We start from the raw sequence: 21,669 nt of genomic DNA, 5'->3' as shown, positions 1-21,669 counted from the left end.
AAAGTAAAATGGAAATAATAAATAATCCTAAAATAAGCCAATTACTTCAGGAGGCTATTTTAGGAAAAGAGGGATATGAGTGAGTGATAAACATACCTTAAACAACAACTCAACTAATCAATTAATAATTGAGATTATATTCAGAGAATACTAAGTAAGATATATGAAGAATGACCTACATAATATTAATTCCACTTGGCCCCAAATTTTTACAAAATAGGAGGAGATAAATAATGGTTACAATCTTTAAAATTATTAACTGAAATTGATTCTCACCATCACTAAACAATTTCAGACATTGATCATCCTGGGTGGAACATTTTCCCATGAAGCAATAGCCTTTTGCATTATTGCAAGGAAATCCATTTACTTGGAATTGGTCTTTAGGACACGCAGAATAATGGCCAGTACACTTTTCAGGAAAATCACATTCATCTCTCTTTGGTCTACGTATGGAACCTGCTTTTTTCATCTGGTGAAGACAAAAATTGAATCAAATAAAGAACTAATCATTAGTAAAATCATTCAGGAAAAATATCTGTTCCTACTAAGACTTCATAAACCTAGAGCAGGGGAACCTGTTGTTAACAGAATGTCTTACCGGACAAAATTCACAGCATTCTCCTTCTGCACAAGTAAATCCTGGCTTCAACATACATTTATGTGCATCACAGCATGGATTAGTGCACTCCTGGCAACAATAAAAAATTAAAGATCAGGAATTTATTTACAGATTAGCTTTTGTCTGATGTGTTAGTAAGTTATACTTCTGTATAAGTTAACATTGTTTAATGTTCCAAGATAAGCCCAAATATAGTATCTTTGACTATGATATTTATATAAGTAAATATAAATGATATAATAAATATATTTATATTGTATATACACTGTGCATGGGTGTTGGGGGCTTTTATTTGTTTCTTTTCCTAGGGGCTATTAAATATTTACAGATAATGTACTACTTTTGACAAAATAAAGGAAGTTTATAACTTTCTGGTCTCCTAAAGACTTCTATTCTCTTTAAGGATTTTGCTCTTTGTCTATATAAAAGTCTGCTGTGACATAGCACAACTATTGAATCCTTAATTTTTCATTTTTCTTATGATTCTGATTACTTAAAAGTGACATAAAATATGTTGTTAAGTAACAAAAGCATGTCTTATCTTCACAACATTCTTAGGTCTTATCTTCACAAACAAAATTAAAACTGCAAAAATTGTCTGCACTATGTTATTTAATAAAGGTATAAATCATGTGTTCAAATGAAATTGCAAAAAGCTTTTCAAATAATGTATATGAATAAAGGCATAATAAGTTTACAGAGATTTTTCATGTTTGATCTTAGACACTTGAAAAATAAGTTTTATAACTCTGATTAATGAAGTCTCTTAATCACCATTCCATTAGACCTATTTTTCTATGTTAGGGTCTTATGGATAGGTACTGCAGTGGGTAAGTTGCTTGCCTTGCATGCAACTGACAGGGGTTCAATCTCCTGTACCCTTTATGGTTCCTTTAACACCTCAAAGAATGATCCTGGAGTCTAGAGACAGGAGTTAGTCCTGAATATTGCTGATTGTGGCCACCCATAAAAAAAGGTGTAGCATAAATGCTATAACTGAGGTTCTGGGATTAGAAACATCATAATCTAATTTGGTAGTGTTGGAAATATCTCAATATTGCTCCAGAATTGACAAGCTAGAAATTATAAAGGCTACAGGTGATTTCCATTCAAATACAGATGATAACCCTGTTGGAAGCCAGAACTATCTTTCAGCATGTAAAGCACTTACTTTGCACACAATCAACCCAGATTTGATCCCCAGTACCCCATATAGTTCCCTGAGACTGCTAGAAATAATTTATCATTGCAAAGCAAAGAATAATCCTGAGCAGTTCTAGGTGTGCCACGCTTCAAAAAAGTAGTTTCCATTAAATACATCTCTGATGAGCTTATGGAAAGAACTTGTTTCTCTGTTGGAGGTTAAATAAAATAGAAATTAATCTTTTCCTCAAAATCCAGAGAATAATGTGGCAGAAAACATGTGAATAGTTAAAATGTTTCTCCTCTAATTAAGACACAGTTTTCTATTAATGTGACTGTCCAACTGTGATATAGACCAGCCTCACAAGACACCAAATAAAACTTAATTTGTTGAGAGTTTGTGGAACATGTTTCTACTGTGCATGAAGGATTAGAAAACAATGGGCTAACTTACAAGAAAAGCTAATTAATCAATAAACTAGGAAATTGCGATCCTGTTGCTCTTTCATGACATCATTATATATAACTCCTGACTTGACTTAAAAAGTCTTGCAATGAGGCTTTACTAATAGCTTGTATCCAAATGACTAGTGGCATGACACCTTTTGAATGTTTTGTAATGAATACAATGGTTGGACAATGGCTATATATTTTCCTTCATTTTATATGAGCATTAAATTCACAATAAAAGGATAATATCATTTGAAAATACCTGAAACGATCCACAGTCACATTCTTCTCCATCATCCAATTTATTATTTCCACAATATGGGGGATCACTTAATTGATAGGAAAATGAAATATTGACAATGCATGTTGTTTTATGATCCTTGAAATACTCCATGAACTGGATTTTGTTGCATTTACTGAATTTTATAGCAGGAGCACTAAATATAGGATTTAGATAAATTAAAATAAATATTTTCATATAAGTGCAAAATGGTAGTTTTATGAAAGTTTTTACAAAGAACTTAATAAAGAACACACATAAACCACAAACTAAAATGTTTCCTTACTAATATAGCTAATAATTAAACTTCTTTATAATAGAAAGTTTTACTGAAACTAGTTCAACAAATTCATTGTTCCTTGTTGTTTTAGCCATATCTGGTATGTAGTATTCAGGATATACTCCTTGCTGTTCTCAGGGATCATTACTGTTGTGACTTGGAATACTATATAGAGTGCAGGAAAGGCCATGGGAAAGGCAAGTGCTATACCTTCTGTACCATCTCTTTGGCCCAGCATGTCCTGTTTTAATGAAGATACTTTGACTATATGTCCTCAGAAAATTCACCTTAAAACTATTACTTTAGACTTATTTCTCTTGCTTTCTGTTTACATGTCAATTATTGTTTTGCTTCATAGCAGTTATAAATATGATTACCTTGCAAGATTATAAAAGCTTTCCAATATAGGAATGTATTATGCTAATATATTTAAAGTAAGCACTGTCTAACATAATGACTAGTGCAAAGCAGTTTTATAAAAACTTTTAAAACTAACCACATTATCTTTAACATAGGAATATAATGTAATTTCTTTAAACTGAACTTCACCTTCTTATCATCATCCTCTTGTTTTTACTTTTTAACTATTATTATTAACACAATAATGATAAAAAGAGTCATGGGTATATTGGGATGGTAATACCTTGAAAAATTATACATTATAATATTGGTAATTATGTATTTTTGCAATTACTCATATGGAGTTGCAGAATTTCTACCCTTACATTACCAGGAGAAACACTACCATCAACGATAAAATTTATTCCACATAGAAAAATTATTTCCACTGCTTGATTTTATAATGAAATTTCCTGAGCATATTAAGGGGTTATATTTTATATAGTTGTATTTTATTGTATTATATGCAGTAGTTTTAACCAAAAGCTACTCCTCAAATACTTAAATGTATAGTTTGTTTGCACCTCACCTTCCGTTGGGATCCATCACACATGCTCCCAAAGTACAAATACAAGGGCATTCATCATGGAGCATCCCAAGATTATGCCCCAGCTGATGAGCCATTTTGCTTGCGACTACATTTAGGTCAGGTGAAAAATCCTGATAGAAGAGAATGTACACTTTACAATAATACAGTATGACAATGATAAATCCATGGCAGCATAATATGTTATTATACATTATATTATATTATATTATATTATATTATTATAATAATATAATATAATATATTATATTATTATATTATATTACTATAAATTATATTATATACATATATGCTATAAACTAGTGACATGGAGAGTAACTCTAGTTTCTGGATAAACTAGTATAGCACTTTGTGAAGTATAGTAACAGTTCAGCTGTGGAACTAAAGGAAATTATACCAACATTAATGTTTTCAAAAATTTGAGAGATCAAAACCTACCCCTCCACCAACATGCCCCAGGCCACCACCGCCCCCATCCCGGAATCCACCTCATCTCTACCCACATGCCAGTCATGCAGACAAGTGTTCTTAAAGCAGAGATGAATAATGCCGCAGCCAGCCCAATGTTTACTGCTGCTTCAAACAGTGGATGAAATGCAGGGAAGTCTATAAATTTTACAGCAGAATTACAGAGTATGATAGGCCTGGGATTGAATTTCTTTAGCATTCTTACTGGCGGACTTGTGTGCTTCAGGTGAGTCAAACTGTCCACAGACTGCTAATTTCTGCTGAGTGTCAGAGGCCCACGGTGGTTATCTTCAGTCTTACTGTTCCCAGCATCTTGGGATTGGATTTCCTCAGCATTCCTTCCAGCAGATTTGCCTGCTTCCTCGTCCACAGACTGATTCCTGCTGATTTCTACTGGGTGTCAGAATCGCACGGCAGCCATCTTGGTGCTTGCTGTTCCCAGCAATCTAAGATTAGATTTCTTCAGCATTGCTACTGGCGGACTTGCCAATGAATGCCACCATAACACGTAGAATAACCCAACACAGGCCAGCACCAGGCATAGAGAATGAAGATGGCAACTCTAATGACCCGAAAACAGCCAACTACCTAGTTAGCCTCTCAGATATGGGGTTTAGAGAAGAAATATGGAAGATGTTCATAGAACTCAAAGAAAGTATAGAACAGAACAATAATAAGAATCAAGAGAATATGAATATAGAAATCAGAAAACTCCAAACTGAAATATCAGGTCAAATAACATGTCTGAAAAACTCAGTAGAGGAATTGAAGGACTCATTGTATAAGCTCTCCCACAGGGTAACAGCAGCTAAGGATAGAATCAGGGAGCTGGAAAATGTGATGCATAACAACTCTATACAGCAGAAGAGATTGAGAAAAAAAGCCTTAAAGCAAATGATCAGATAATGGAAACATTACTCAAAGAATGTGAACAGATGAAAATAGAAGTCTATGATAATCTCAACAGAAATAACATAAGAATCATTGGAGTCCCAGAGACCCAAGAAGAAAATCTCCAGGAAGAATCAATGAACAAGAACATCATTATAAAGAAACTACCAGAGCTAAAGAATACATGTAACCAAATCCTTCATGTCCGAAGAGTACCAACTAAAAGCGACCCAAGGAAAAACACCCTAAGACACATCTTAGTCATAATAATGAATCGCACAGATAGAGACAATACTGAAAGCAGCAAGATCAAAAAGGGAAATTACATTCAAGGAAGCATCCTTGAGATTTACAGCAGACCTGTCAAAAGAAACACTCAAGGCCAGAAGGCAATGGTAGGACATAGTGACAAAACTCAATGAAATAAATGCTTCGCCTAGAATACTATACCCAGCCAAACTCACTTTCAGGTTTAAAGGAAGTATACATGGCTTCATAGATAAACAACAGCTCAGAAACTTTATAGACACAAAACCAGCCTTAAAAGAAATACTGAAAGATCTACTTCAAGACAAGACTGACCAAGAGACACACTAAACTTCGATATAAAGATGGCACTAAATACCATGACAATTCATTCTCTAAATGTTTATGGACTAAATGCTCAAGTTAAGAGACACAGAGTGGCTAAATGGATAAAAAAAAACTCAATCCAACCTTCTGCTGCCTATAAGAAACACACCTGAATAGTCAGAACAAACATAGACTCAAAATCAAAAGCTGAGAAAAATCATCCAGGCAAACAACACCCTAAAAAAAAGCTGGAGTGACCATACTAATATCAGATGATGCAAACTTTATACTGAAAAAAGTTGTAAGGGACAAAGATAGATATTTTGTATTAATCAAGAGATAAGTACAGCAGGAAGAAATCACTCTACTAAACATATATGCACCGAATGAGGGGCCAGTAAAATATTTAATACAATTGTTGACAAATCTGAAAAGGGATATCAATAACAACACAATAATCATGGGAAAACTCAACATGGTTTTGTCAACACTTGATAGGTCAACCAGAGTGAAAACCCCCCAAAATATACTAAACCTGAAAAGGGAAATGGAAGATATATATAGATATAGATATAGATATAGATATAGATATAGATATAGATATAGATATAGATATAGATATAGATATAGATATAGATATAGATATAGATATAGATATAGATATAGATATAGATATAGGATACTCCAACCCCAGAAACCTGGATACACATTATTCTGCAATGTACAGGAGTCATTCTCCAGGATAGACCACAGCTGGCACATAAAACATACCTCCATAATATCAAGAGGACAGTTTTGCAGGATACCTTCACCGAACACAAGGCTCTGAAATTATATGTGAAATACAAAAGGACACAGAAAAAAAACTTTAACTCCTGGAAATTAAACAGCCTGATATTGAACAGTGGGTCCGAGATAAAGTCAAAGAAGAAATCAAAACTTTCCTGGAAACAAACTATCAGAACCTATGTGACACAGCAAAAGCGGTACTGAGAGGAAAATTTCTAGCTTTGCAAGCACAACTAAGGAAAGAAAGGGCAAACCTGAATAGCTTAATAACACAGCTCATAGAATTAGAAAGTGCTCAACAAAAGGAACCAAAAGTAGGAAGACAGAAGAAAATAACAAAGCTGAGACCAGAAATTAATGAAGTGGAAACTCAAAAAACAATCTGAAAGATCAACGAAAGCAGAAGTTGGTTCTTCAAAAAAAAAATAAATAAACAAGATTGATAGACCACTGGCAAAACTAACAAAGAAAGAGAGAGAAACTATTTTTTTGAGAGAGAGAAACATAATAATTCATATTAGAAATGAAAAGGGGGAGATCACTACTGATATTGCAGAGATTCAAAGAGTAATCAGAAACTACTTTGAGAAACTCTATGCCACTAAAAATGAGAACCTGGAAGAAATGGATGAATTCTTATATTCGTATAACCTTCCATGGTTGAATAAAGAGGATGTAGCATATCTAAACACCCCCATCACTATTGATAAAATTAAAACCGTAATCAAAAATTTGCCCCAAAACAAAAGCCCAGGCCAAGATAGATTCACTAATGAATTCTTTCAATCCTTTCAAGAGGAACTACTACCAATCCTGGCAAGACTCTTTCATGAAATCAAAAAAACTTTTCAAATAGCTTTTATGAATCCAACATCACCTTGATACCTAAACCAGACAGAGATGCTACCAAAAAGCAAATTGCAGACCGATATCCCTGATGAACACAGATGCAAAGATCCTCAACAAAATCATGACAAATAGGATTCAATGATTCATTAAGAAGATCATCCACTAAGATCAAGTAGGTTACATCCCAGGAATGCAAGTATGGCTTAACATTCGTAAATTTATCATCATAATAAACAACATTGAAAACAAGAAAAATAAAAATCACATGATCATATCAATAGACACAGAGAAAGCATTTGATAAGGTCCAACACCCATTCTTGATTAAAAAAAAAACTCTCAGCAAGATGGAAATGAAAGGAACCTTTCTCAATATAGTTAAGGCCATCTACCACAAGCCAATGGCAAATATTATCCACAATGGAGAAAAAATAAAAGCCTTTCCTCTAAATTCTGGCACAAGACAAGACTGCCCTCTCTCACCACTTTTATTCAACATACCCTTGAAAGTACTTGCCTTAACGATTAGGCAAGAAAAAGGTATCAAGGGAATCCAGATAGGAAAGAAAGAAGTCAGCTCTCACTGTTTGCAGATGACGTGATACTCTTCTACTTAGAAAAGCCTAAAGACTCTACCAAAAAGCTTCTAGAAAAAATAGACTCATATAGGAAGTTGTCAGGGTACAAAATTAACGCACAAAAATCAATGGCCTTTTTATACACCAATAATAATAGGGCATTAAGGAAACAACCCCATTAACATTTGCGCCACACAAACAAATATCTTGGAGTCAACTTGACTAAAGATGTTAAGGTCCTATACAAAGAAAACTATAAAACTCTGTTCCAAGAAATAAGAGAGGACACACAAAAATGTAAATACATACCCTACTCTTGGATTGGCAGGATTAACATAATTTAAATGGCAATACTCCCCAAAGAATTATACAGATTTAATGCGATCCCTCTAAAGATACCCACGACATTCTTCAAAGAAGTGGATCAAACACTGTTGAAATTCACTTAGAACAATAATCACCCTCGATAGCTAAAGCAATCATTGGGAAAAGGAATATGGGAGGCATTACTTTCTTCAACTTTAAACTATACTACAAAGCAATAGTTATCAAAACAGTATGGTATTGGGCTAATAACAGACCCTCAGATCAGTGGAATTGGCTTGAATACTCAGAGAATGTTCCCCAGACTACAATCACCTAATTTTTGATAAAGGAGCAAGAAATCCTAAATGGAGCAAAGAAAGCCACCGATAAGTGGTGCTAGCACAACTGACTAACCACTTGAAAAAAATTGAACTTCTACCTCCAGCTAATATCATGTGTGAAGGTAAAATCCAAATGGATTAAAGACCTTTATATCAGACCTGATACCATAAAATATATAGAACAATACATAGGTGAAACACTCCATGACATTTAGACTAAAGCCATCTTCAAGGAGGAAATGGCACTCTTGAAACAAGTGAAAGCAAAGATTAACAGATGGGAATATATTAAGCTGAGAAGCTTCTGCACCTCAAAGGACATAGTGCCCAGGATACAAGAGCCACCCACTGATTGGGAGAAACTATTCACCCAATACCCATAAGATAAGGGGCTAATATCCAAAATATACAAGGTTCTGACAGAAATTTACAAGAAAAAAAATCTGATCCCATCAAAAATGGGGAGAAGAAATGTACAGACAAATTGATAAAAAAAATATACAAATGGCCAAAAGCACATGAAAAAATGCTCCACATCACTAATCATCAGGGAGATGCAAATCAAAACAACTATGAAGTACCACCTCAAACCACAGAGATTGGCACACATCACAAAGAATGAGAACAAGCAGTGTTGGCAGGGATGTGGAGAGAAAGAAACTCTTATCCACTGCTGGTGGGAATGCCACCTAGTCCAAACTTTATAGAAAGTGATATGGAAATTTCTCCAATAACTGAAAATTGAGCTCACATAGGATCCAGCTGTAGCACTCCTAAGGATATACCCTAGGAACACAAGAATACAATACAAAAATCCCTTCCTCACACCTATATCTATTGCAGCACTATTCACAATAGCGATGTCCTTCAAAAGATGAATGGCTAAAGAAACTGTGGTACATAGACAGAATGTTATATTATGCAGCTGTCAGGAATGATGAAGTCATAAAATTTTCCTATACATAGATGTACATGAAATATATCAAGCTGAGTGAAATAAATCAGAGAGAGAAAGAGAGAGACACACACAGAATGGTCTCACTCATTTATGAAAGACATTCTTGTAATAATATTCGGACAAAAGAGAGAAGGGCTGGAAGTTCCAGCTCACCTCATAAAGCTCACCATAATGAGTGATGAGTTTAGTTAGAGAAATAACTACATTGAGAACTATCCTAACAATGAGAATGTATGAGGGAAATAGAAAGCCTGTCTAGAGTACAGGCAGAGGTGGGGTGGGGAGGAGAGAGAATTGGGACATTGGTGATTGGAATGTTGCACTGGTGATGGGGGTGTTCTTTACATGACAAAAATCCAACCACAATCATGTTTTTAATCAAGGTGTTTAAATAAAATATTATTTAAAAAATAGAATTTAGTATAAGGGAACCGGAACAAAAGCACAGTGGGTAAGGTGTTTTTCTTGCACACTTCCAACCCAGGTTCAATCTCTGGAATATCTTATATGGTTCTTGGAGTTTGCTAGGATAATTTTTGAGTGCATACATGAGTAACTCCTGAATGCTGCTCAGTGTGGCCTCCCCCTGTGAATTATTATAACAATCACAATATAAGAATATGGAATTACAAAAACTCCCATATGATTCAGCTATACAACTCCTAGGAACACAAAAATACAATACAAAAATCACTTCCTCACACCTATTTTCATCACAGCACTATTTACAATAGCCAGACATTGGAAACAACCAACATGCTCTTCCACAAATGAATGGCTAAAGAAACTGGTACATATACACAATGATATATGCAGCTGTCAGGAGAGATCAAGTCATGAAATTTTCCTATATATGGATGTAGACCGAATCTATTATGCTGAGGGAAATAAATCAAAGGGAGTAAGATAGACACAAAATACTCTCACTCATCTATGAGTTTTAAGAAAAATAAAAGACATTTTTTCAGTAATTCTCAGAGAAAAGCGAGGAGGGCTCAAAGGTCCAACTCACGACATGAATCTCACCACAAAGAGTGGTGGGTGTAGTTAGAGAAATAACTTCACTGAGAACTATAATAACAATTTGAATCAATGAGGGAAGTAGCAAGTCTGTCTTGAATACAGACAGGGTGAGGTGGTGAGGAGGGTTATTTGGGACATTGGTAATGGGAATATGCGGGGTCCTGAAGCCCCCCAGGGGGGCCCGGCCAGCAGGAATTAGCTGGGAAGACTTCTCAGACAACCGCACTCCTATTTTGCTGGGTAGAAGCACAACCACACTGTAAAAAATCTGAGAGAGGTTAATAATAAAGACCCAAGGCAATGTCTCACTGCTCAAGGGCAACTTTATTTGGCTACAGCTCCTTCTTATATAGAGAAGGAGAAGGGGGCAGTACAAGGGTGATGTCAATCACACTTTTGGCATGAAAATTACTTCATTATTCCAAATAAGGCAAGTGGGCAATACTTCTTGCAGTATCCATGGAAACATCTTGTGACCTTCTAGCTGCATTCCTAATTGCTTGACTATCAGGAGGTGGTGCAAGATGTGCTTGCCTCAGTGATCTTGAACAGACAATGTAGCATATACACAATAATGAATGTCTTGTAAACTCAGGGATATGGTTAAGGGAGTAAGGCCTCTTTTCTGGGAATGGTACTGGGCTGTGTTGCTCTCCTCCGGGCTAAAAGATTAATTATACTTTGCAGCTGCATTTTCCTTTCTCTTTGGCCCAAGAACTTACAGCAAGACTGCATGTAGCCTTTAGGTGAAAGGCTGGATTATGGCAGAAAGAATAGCAAAATGGCCTCAAACAAGTCAGTCCCCAACAGGAATACTGCACTAGTGAAATGGGGGTGTTCTTTACATGAGTGAAACCCAACTACAATCATATTTCTAATCAAGGTGTTTAAATAAAGATATTAAAAAAGAAAAAAATTGAGAGTTCATAGTTTTTTTCCAGTCATGCACTTCAGTTTATTTCAATATATAATAATAAAAGACCTTTCAAATATTTTAAAATATAACACCTAAGTTCACAACATTTTTGAGACAGTAACACCATTGGATTTATACAGAGTTATTAGTATAAATGGATAAAATATTGCTTGTATCCTATGAAATAAACATTATGTTTTTCTTACTTGATACTTAGAGGCAGATTAAAACACATCACATCTATCATGCCAATTAATTGCTCTACAATTTTATGTAACCAAGTGAAATTTTTAGGGGAAAATCTGAATGTCCATGTCATAAGATCCAAGGCAATAATAAATTTTAATAATTTCTAAAGTTCTATTTCCTTTTATTCTTCTAAAATTAAGAGTTAGCTTCCAAAGAAAAGTAGTTGAAGATATAAAAAATTACTGTAAAATAAAACAATCTTAACTTAGTGAGTTTTGTGTTATTCACAGGAAGTTTCAAAAGTGTCCTGGAAGAATTTTAATATTCAAATTGACAACACTAGCAGTTTATATTCTATTTGATTAATTATTGGTAAAATATATTACTAATAGACTATAAGCAAAGATATACTAATCAAAACAATAAAATGCTATCTAGTCATTTAGGAAGTACTAGTATTTTAATTTTTGTCTTTCACATTTTGATTTGGACACCATAATTTATTTGCAAAGTTCTTTATAATAGGGTTTCAGATGTACAATATTCCCACCTCAAATTCCACTGCTCCATGACTTTATTATTCCAATGGCCTGAGACTCTCACCCATCCAACAACCTGCCAGTTCAAGGTTTTAACAAGATAGGTTTGAGAAATGTAAATTTTAGCATTTTCGATAATGTTGTAGCTAGGGCTACATGGACAGCGTTTTTTACTTTAATAAATCTTTGAAAAACTATTTAATAAACAAAGGAAGCAAGAATTTGTAGATATAATTTTTTAAAAATAAATGCAAGTATTTCTTAATTTTGAATAATTTTTGTACTTTATACAAAACAAGTATACTGGTTTTTCTAATCAGTCATTAATTCTGTAGCATATGCCCTTATAAATGACTAAGTATTAAAAGGCTATTATTGATTTTGAGTCACTCTATATGACATTCTTTAAATTCTAAGGACACAGAAACCCGAGCGAAGAGCGGACTTGGTGAGTTCCCTCCACCCACGTGGGCGCCCTAGACCTGCGGAGGGGATGGCACCCCGAGCAACCCACCCCAGGGACCCCAAGCCTGAGTGGAGAGCATACTGGGTGAGTCCCCTCCCCCCATGTGGGCGCCCTAGACCCGCGGAGGGGATGGCACCCCGAGCAACCTGCCCCAGGGACCCCAAGCCCAAGCGGAGTGTAGGAGGGGTAAGGAGAACCCTGCACCTGACTCACTCTGCACTGCAGGGACAGGATAGGACCAATAAACTGGGTGAGCTTGGGCCTGCCACCTGACCTTTGGGTGACCTAGAGCAGCCTACCCTCCTGAGCCCCAAAGTGGACCTGGGAAGCCCCAACGGCTGAGGGCAGCAGCCAGCAGAGTTTGGCTAAGGGAATTTCTTCTGCTGAGGCTCAGAGGGGGCGGAGCTCCATTGACTCCCAGAGAGAGGAGGGAGGATAGAGAGCTAGGCTCAACAGCACCAACAACCATTGTGGCCACAAAAGGAACTGAATCGGCTGACAGGAATAAGGAGAAGGAAATTGACAAGACCCACTGAAGGAAGGCTGACTTCCATCCAGGTAGCAGGGGGGTGGCGAATAAGCTAGGCTCAACAGCACCCTCCACCGTTGTGGCCAGAAGAGGACCTGCACTAGCGGACAACAAAAGGGAAAAGCAATGGATTAGGCCACATAAAGAGCACAGGAGGAGCCAAACCTCAGTGAGCTCACCCGACAGCCTGCTCTAGAACCACCCTCAGGGAGGGGACCCATCCCCACACCACAGAGGACCAAAGCAGGCTGAATTTAGAAAGCACAGCACTCTAAACCACACCAATAAATGCAAAGAAATATTAGGAGAACCCTAATATCTGGAGATACGGAAACAAACCCTAGCAAGTTTCCAAGTCCACCAAAATGCACAGAGCCATGAGGAAGGAAATGCAAGAATTGATAAAAAGAAATGAAAGAAACGCTAGCTACTGAGTATAAGAAATCTATGGATGAACAAATCAGCCAAATTCAAGAATAAATGTTAAAGAACATGAGATATTCCATACAAAAAGAATTGAAGAAATTAAAAGACAAAGTAACAAGTCTTATGAGCAGAAACAGAGTTGGAGAAGCCCATTGAGAAACTCGAAGGAAAACTGCAAGCAAAAAAAGATCAAGAAACCAACAAAGAAATAAAAGGCAAAGCACTGGAAAAATAAGTCCAGTATCTAATGAACAAGGACAAAAGGAACAATCTAAGAATTGTGGGTATACCAGAAGGGGAGGAAATAGGGAAAGGAGAAGAACAAGTAGTCAGAGAAATAATAGCAGAGAACATTCCCACCCTCTGGAAAGAAACTTCAGTGCAACTCCAGGAAGTGAAGAGAGTCCCTAAAAAAATAGACCCTAATAAACCAACAACAAGACATATAGTAATCCAAATGGCAAAAAAAGAGAAATATGAACTCCTTAAAGTAATAAGGGAGAAAAAAACCTCAAGTACAAAGGAAGGGACATAAAAATCAAACCAGATCTCCCATTTGAAATAATTCAAGCAAGAAGACAGTGGAATGACATATTTAAATGACTGAATGAAAAAAATTTCCAACCTAGGGTCCAATACCCAGCAAAACTATCATTCACATGGGAGGGAAGACTAAAAAATTCTCAAGAACAAACTTGAACTATTTGTGCAAACAACACAGATCCTAAAACGACCTACTCAGAGACAAATACACAATTACACAATCCAAACCCCCAATTGTAACAACAACCACTCCACACAACACACTGTACAACAGTCCTCTCTCTCAATAATCTCTCTAAATGTTAACGGACTAAACTCTCCAATTAAAAGACACATAATAGAGAACTGGATTAGGAAAAATAAACCGGACTTCTGCTGTCTGCAAGAAACACACCTACAACTAAAGGATAAGCACAGGCTTAGAATAAAAGGACGCAAAGTAATTATTCAGGCCCATGGAAAACAAAAAAGAGCAGGGACAGCCATTCTTATATCAAACCAAATTGAATTCAACCTCAAGAAAGTGATCAGAGACAAAGAGTTTCACTACTTACTGATCAGGGGAACATTAGATTAAGAAGTACTAACCCTGGTCAATATCTATGCACCTAATGTAGAGCCAGCAAAATATGTGAGGCAACTGCTCACAAACCTGGAGAAACACATGAAGGGAAATGTGATAATAGTAGGGGACCTCAATACTCCACTATCACCACTGGACAGATCAACCAAACAGAAAAGTAGCAAAGAAATAAGACCTCTAAATGAAAAATTAGAAGATCTAGGCCCTAGGGCTAATAGATTTATATAGAGCCCTCCATCCCCAGAAAGCAGAATACATATTCTTCTCAAGCCCACATGGAACCTTCTCCAGAATAGACCATGTCTTAGGATACAAAGCCAACCTAGATAATACCACAAATGTAAGAATCATTAGAAGTATCCTATCAGGTCACTATGCAACAGAGGTCAAAATTGACCTCAAGAAGAAGCAATAGAGAAAAACTAATACCTAGAGATTAAACAGCACGCTGCTCAACAACAGCTGGATCAAAGAACAACTCAAGGAAAAAATAAAAAGATTCCTTGAGACAAATGATAATGAAGAGACAACTTCTCAAAATTTGTGGGACACAGCAAAAGCAGTAATTAGGGAAAACTCATAGCAATACAGGCCTATGTCAAGAAACAGAAAAATGACAAAATCAACTGTTTAAACGATCACATCAAGGAATTGGAACAACAGCAGCAGGAAATCCAACCACAACCAGATGGAAAGAAATAATAAAAACTAGAGCAGAAATAAATAACATAGAAACTAAGAAAACAATATAAAAAAAAATCAATGAGACCAGAAGTTGGTTTTTCAAAAAGGTAAACAAACCACTGGCAAAACTCACCAAAAAAAGAGGGAAAACACACAAATCAGTGGGATCACAAATGAAAGGGGAGAGGTTACAACAGAACCCCAAGAAATACAACATACCATGAGAGATCATACTATGAACAACTATACTCAGCTAAGCTAGTGAACCCAGTAGAAATTGACAGATTCTTGGAAAAATACCATCTTCCAAGACTGGAAAAGGAAGAACTAGAAAGCCTAAACAGACCAATCACCTCAGAGGAAATTGAAGATGTAATTAAGAAACTCCCTAAGAACAAAAGTCCGGGCCCAGATGGATTTACAGGTGAATTCTACCAAACATTCTGAGAAGACCTACTACCACTTTTCCATAGGCTCTTCCAAACCATAGAAGAAACAGGAATCCTCCCCAATTCCTTTTATGAGGCTAATATCACACTCATTTCCCAAAATGGCAAAGACACCACCAAGAAAGAAAACTACAGACCAATCTCACTAATGAACATAGATGCAAAGATACTCAACAAAATCTTAGCAAACCGAATCCAGCACATCATCAAAAAGATCATACATCATGACCAAGTGGGTTTTATACCAGGAATGCAACATATGCAAATCAATTAACATTATACATCACAGCAACAACAAGACAAAACCCACATGATTATATTAATCGATGCAGAGAAAGCATTTGACAAAATCCAACACCCTTTCATATTAAAGACACTCAGCAAAATAGGATTAGAAGGAAACTTCCTCAAGATAGTTACAGCTATTTATGAAAAGCCTACAGCCAACATTATATTTAATGGTGAGAAACTAGAAGCATTCCCACTAAGGTCAGGAACTAGGCAAGGCTGTCCACTCTCTCCATTCTTATTCAATATAACCTTAGAAATCCTAGCAATAGCAATCCAACAAGAGAAGGAAATCAAAGGAATCCAAATTGGGAAAGAGGAACTCAAACTATCTCTATTTGCAGAGTCCACAGTAAAACTCCTAGAAATAATTAACCAATACAGCAAAGTGGCTGGATACAAAGTCAATACACAAAAGACAGTAGTGTTTCTATACACAAACAATGAAGTCGAGGAGAGAGAGATTAAAAATACAATTCCATTTAAAATAGTATCAAAAATATCAGGTACCTAGGAATCAATCTTACAAGGGAAGTGAAAGACCTATACCCAGTCAAACCCACACCTCACCCCTTCAAGTAAAGGCAACCAACTTCCCTGCAGACTCATGCTGCATGGCCCTCCCTACAAAATCCCCCTACCGTGCTCTGTTACTTAAAACCGGACTTAGCTCTAAAAGTTACCCAATGCAAAAACTCTTACAGGACCTCCCTGCCGCAAATCCTTTGCAATCTCAAGGTCAGGGGGAGTGATGGAAAGGTGCCTGGGAACCCACATACCAAAAGAAAATCCCAAAAGACAATGGGGAAATCTATACTTCCAACATAAGTATAAGACCGGTATTGCACCACCTCTTTACCTGCTTTTTCCCAAAAGTAAGGTAGTCTCATGCATCACTTGGTTCCTTTAATTATTTTGTTAATTCATTTTTTAAATGTTTGTTCTACATATACATATGTGAGCACATATACTTTTATTCCTATTTTTATCTTGTTTGGATGTAGGACCTCTTTCTGTTTTCTTCTCTGTCCACCCCCAAATGCACCGACAATATAAAGTAGCACCATTTCTCCCTGGAAAGGCACACTTAAAAAAGGGGAAATCTTACATATAAAAAAAGCTCTTATCTACTAGAGATAAGAACTCATACTTGTTTACAATACAGGGATATCTCCCACCTTGAAAATCTGTCACGTGGACCCAATTTAGACCTCAGGTGATTAGACACCATCCGTCCAGCCTTGAACCCTGGATCCCAGACATAGAATCGACACAGTTCTTCACAATAGCTACAGGAAACAAATCCCATCCAGGACATCCTTAATACTGCTGGGCCACCAACAAGTGCCAGCTCTAATATGATATCCTGACAACAAAGAAAATGGGAACAACTTGACCTAAGAACAGGTTATCCTACCTCACCAGCTAACGATAAGACAAAATCAGAAGACTTGTCACCCTTTGGTCAGTCCAAAAGCCAAGATCATGATTTACAGATGACTGGCTGCTAGAACCATGACTGGACTGAATATATCTTGAGACCAATAAAAAAGCCCTAGTCTACGGTTTGAACTACGACCCACACAACAACCATGATCCCCAGTTCCATAGGTCCGGCAGAGACAATTGCAAAGTAATGGGGCTTCTGGAACCACAATGAAAGACGCTATCCTAGGTTCCATCCTAGGATCAGTGCAAAGACCAAGACCACCAACCGCAGAAGATGGATTAAAATGACACTGTGGGAACGGAACTTCTAGAACCACAAAGAAAGACCATCATAAGTCTCACTCCTGGACCTGTGCAGATACTGAGATCTCTAGATACAGAGGTCTTATTTCATCACCCAGGACAGAGCAGAACTTTTCCAAACACCAAGAAAGCACCACCAGTAGAGTAAATGAACCTAAATGGAGTCTATAGTTAATCCTGTGACAATATACCCCAAGAGTGGAGAAATCCCATAGCGCTTAGGCAAAGTGAATTCCTTTTCGAATGACCCCAATATTTACTGTGCCAGTGCAGGAGGGAAAAAGAAAAGGCAAAAAGCAAAAAAACATTTTTTATTTTTTATATATTATATATTATTTTTATTCTTCATTTATTATTATTACTAGTTTTATTTTTATTTACCTATCTACTTTTTGTCGATTTCTTTGTTTTGGTGTGGTTATTGAAGTTGTTGTCCCCATTTATATTTATATTGTTTTTTTTTTTTTCTTCTTTTCTTTTCTTTCTTTAGGTGCTCTGCCATGTTTTTAACTCAAGACCATGGCTTTTTTGTGTGGTGCCTATCTTATCACTGGAGTGCTCACTGGATATTTGACACTTCTTTTTGTACTGTTGGGGTGTTTCATCTTCTTTTTCTCCTTCGTCTCTCAAACCGACGATGAGAGCCTCTAGAAGGATTCCGCCCATTTTCGGCATATAGACTTTTACCCAAGTTTATTACTTTTCTCTTCTTCAAATAAAACCACATAACTTGAACTATGTAGTCCTTCCTCCCAGTTAGAGGGGGAAATAAGGGAGGCACCAAGACCAAGACTACTAAGTAGTAAGCTAGGTACAGAGGGGACCACATATTCTTGCAGCCCTGGGGGTGAGGGAGGAGGATATGGGAGGTAGGACAAACACGGAGGTGTAGGGAGGACAAATCGGTGATGGGAACCCCCCTGATTTTATGTAAATATATACCTATATTATTATTGTCAACAATATGTAAGCCACTACGATCAAAATAAAATTATATTAAAAATTCTAAGGACACAGTTTTATCTTTCTTATTTATTAATTTATTTTATAAACCACTTATTTTCCTATTTAATAAAGAAAAATTGCACTTTCATCATCATCATCCATGGGACTATACAAAAGAATATATTCTTTCTTACTTTCAATAGGATATAAAAAACTTGGAAATTTGATTCTAATATTTTGATTATATAACACCAATAAAACAACTCACCTTGACAATACTTGATGAATAATAAGGCAGGCACATACCCCCTGAGAAGGAAGCTCCTTGTGTGGGAGTGTTGAACCATTTGCCACTATAAACAAAATACGAATGCAAGTTTTAATAGATGACAGATGTTTAATAACACAACATTAAACTGTAGTAAACCCCTATAATGTGAGTGCCTTAGAAAATTAAAGTTTGTTTTTCCCCTTGGAGTTTCCTGGGATAATTTTATTATTAAGCTATTTTATTATTAAGCTATTTTAAAATGTGTGGTATATTAGATGCAAGGATAGCTTTCTATGTACTCTCATTAAATTATACACTTTTAATTCTTATATTAGTATATTAGATGCAAGGATAGCTTTCTGTGTACTCTCATTAAATTATACACTTTTAATTCTTATAAGTACATTTTACTTTGATTTATTCTGACTTCAATTTTAAGTAAAATTACTTAAAAATAGAAGTTGTTTGGTGGAGGGGAATATGACATAGTAAAAAATTCAGTATTACAATTAATTAGTTATATTTAAACATATTCAAAATTTTTAATCAAACAGTGAAATTCATAGAGTATTCTATAGTTCATAGAGTATTCATTGAGTATTTTATAGCAGCTGTGTAAATACAGGCCTATACCTAAAAATGTTTAAAAGCGTATTATTTAAGAGATATAAATTTCAGGGTGTTGGAAAGATAACACAGTGGTAGGGCATTTGCCATTCCTGGAAACAACCTGGGATGGACTCGGGTTTAATTCCTGGCATTTCATGTGGTCCCCCAAGCCTGCCAGAAGTAATTTCTGAGAGCAGAAGTAGGAATAACCCCTGAGCATTCCTGGGTGTGACCCCCAAACAAAACAAAACAAAAAGAAATATAAATTTTTATTAGCTTCCGAACATTAAAATCTGTTAAAGGGAGTTATTATCAATAAATTGGCATATTTGGAATGTAAAATAATGAATTTAGAAGCAAGAATGGTAGACTAGATTATTCCTTTCAATGCTTAACTTCTTTGATGTAGAAGACAAATTTTACATTCTATCTAATCTACAAATGCTTCAATACCTACTTTTATATCTCAATCTATGACTAAGTAGCTTTGAAATGTGGTTTTCTAAGACTAGAGCATGCTACCTCTGGAGATGAAGCACGGTAGAAAGACAATGTTTCTCAGGTTTTTTTTTTTTTTTTTTTTTTTTTTTTGGTTTTTGGGCCACACCCATTTGACGCTCAGGGGTTACTCCTGGCTATGCGCTCAGAAGTCGCTCCTGGCTTGGGGGACCATATGGGACGCTGGGGGATCGAACTGCGGTCCGTCCTAGGCTAGCGCAGGCAAGGCAGGCACCTTACCTCTAGCGCCACCGCCCGGCCCCTGTTTCTCGGTTTTTAAAAATATATATCACCCCTGATAATGCTATTTATAGTGTTTGATCACTTATAAGTCTATTTAACTATCAAAAGAGAAGAAACCATAAGAAATCCAACATATAAATAAATAATAAATAAATAAAATGCTCCCTTTTTTGTGGTCACACCTGACGATGCTCAGAGGTTATTCCTGACTATGCACTCAGAAATAGCTTTTGAATTGGGGGACCATATGGGACACCAGGGGATCAAACAGCAGTCTGTCCTAGGTCAGCATGTGCAAGGCAAGTGCCCTACCTCTTGTGCTACCACTCCGGCCTCAAGTAAAATACTCTTTATTGATTTCTTTACACCACTAGTTTGTTTAAATTCATAGAAAGTTGATACTGATTTATTTAAAGTTCTGACATGTTTTACCATTTTATTATTTATTTATTTATTTATTATTTTGGTTTTGGGACCACACCTGGGGGTTCAGGAGTTACTCCGGCTCCAGCTCTGCACTAAGAAATTGCACCTGGCAGGCTCAGGGGACCATATGGGATGCTGGGAATCAAACCTGGGTCTGTCTTTGGTTGGCCGCATGCAAGGCAAATGCCCGCACAGCCCCATTTGTTTCACCATTTTGAAAACTTCTATATTTGTATAGAAATGTTAAAAAATATTAAACAGAAGAGATTCAAAAAGGAAAAGTATCAGTATGTTAAACATAGGTAAGGAAATAATCAGTGAAGCTAAAGTATATTTAATAGAAATCATCCAAGTACAAATACAAAAGAGAGAGAAACAAACATTAGAAAAAAAAGACTAGAAAATTATTGAAAAGTATCAAATTATAAATCCAAGATTCAGAGATATTTAAACAAAATAAAACAGTATCTACAAAGGGATTTATCCTTATTTATCTTTATATTTAGACAAGAATTGAGAATTGCCAAGATATAAATAAAACAGTATCTACAAAGGGATTTATCCTTATTTATCTTTATATTTAGACAAGAATTGAGAATTGAGAAAAACAGAAATTTACTGATTCCCAGTAATCAGTAAATGGGACCACACCTGGGGGTTCAGGAGTTACTCCGGCTCCGGCTCTGCACTAAGAAATTGCACCTGGCAGGCTCAGGGGACCATATGGGATGCTGGGAATCAAACCTGGGTCTGTCTTTGGTTGGCCGCATGCAAGGCAAATGCCCGCACAACCCCAAATACAAACAGGGGCCGGACC

At 36.3% G+C, this 21,669-nt stretch overlaps 1 protein-coding gene across 1 annotated transcript in view; it reads right to left on the bottom strand.

Annotated features, from left to right (window-relative positions):
* Window positions 1-21,669, bottom strand: part of ADAM7 (ADAM metallopeptidase domain 7) — a 141,447-nt gene that overhangs the window by 53,845 nt on the left and 65,933 nt on the right. Inside the window, 6 exon segments of the mRNA XM_049770833.1 lie at window positions 277-472; window positions 602-691; window positions 2,478-2,652; window positions 3,704-3,834; window positions 19,074-19,158; window positions 19,971-19,978. Coding sequence (XP_049626790.1) covers window positions 277-472; window positions 602-691; window positions 2,478-2,652; window positions 3,704-3,834; window positions 19,074-19,158; window positions 19,971-19,978 — 685 coding nt within the window.

Source organism: Suncus etruscus, chromosome 3 (assembly GCF_024139225.1).
Source record: "Suncus etruscus isolate mSunEtr1 chromosome 3, mSunEtr1.pri.cur, whole genome shotgun sequence".
NCBI classification, from domain to species: domain Eukaryota; kingdom Metazoa; phylum Chordata; class Mammalia; order Eulipotyphla; family Soricidae; genus Suncus; species Suncus etruscus.
Note: the sequence above shows the minus strand (reverse complement) of the source record. Positions and strands in the feature narration are given on the sequence as shown.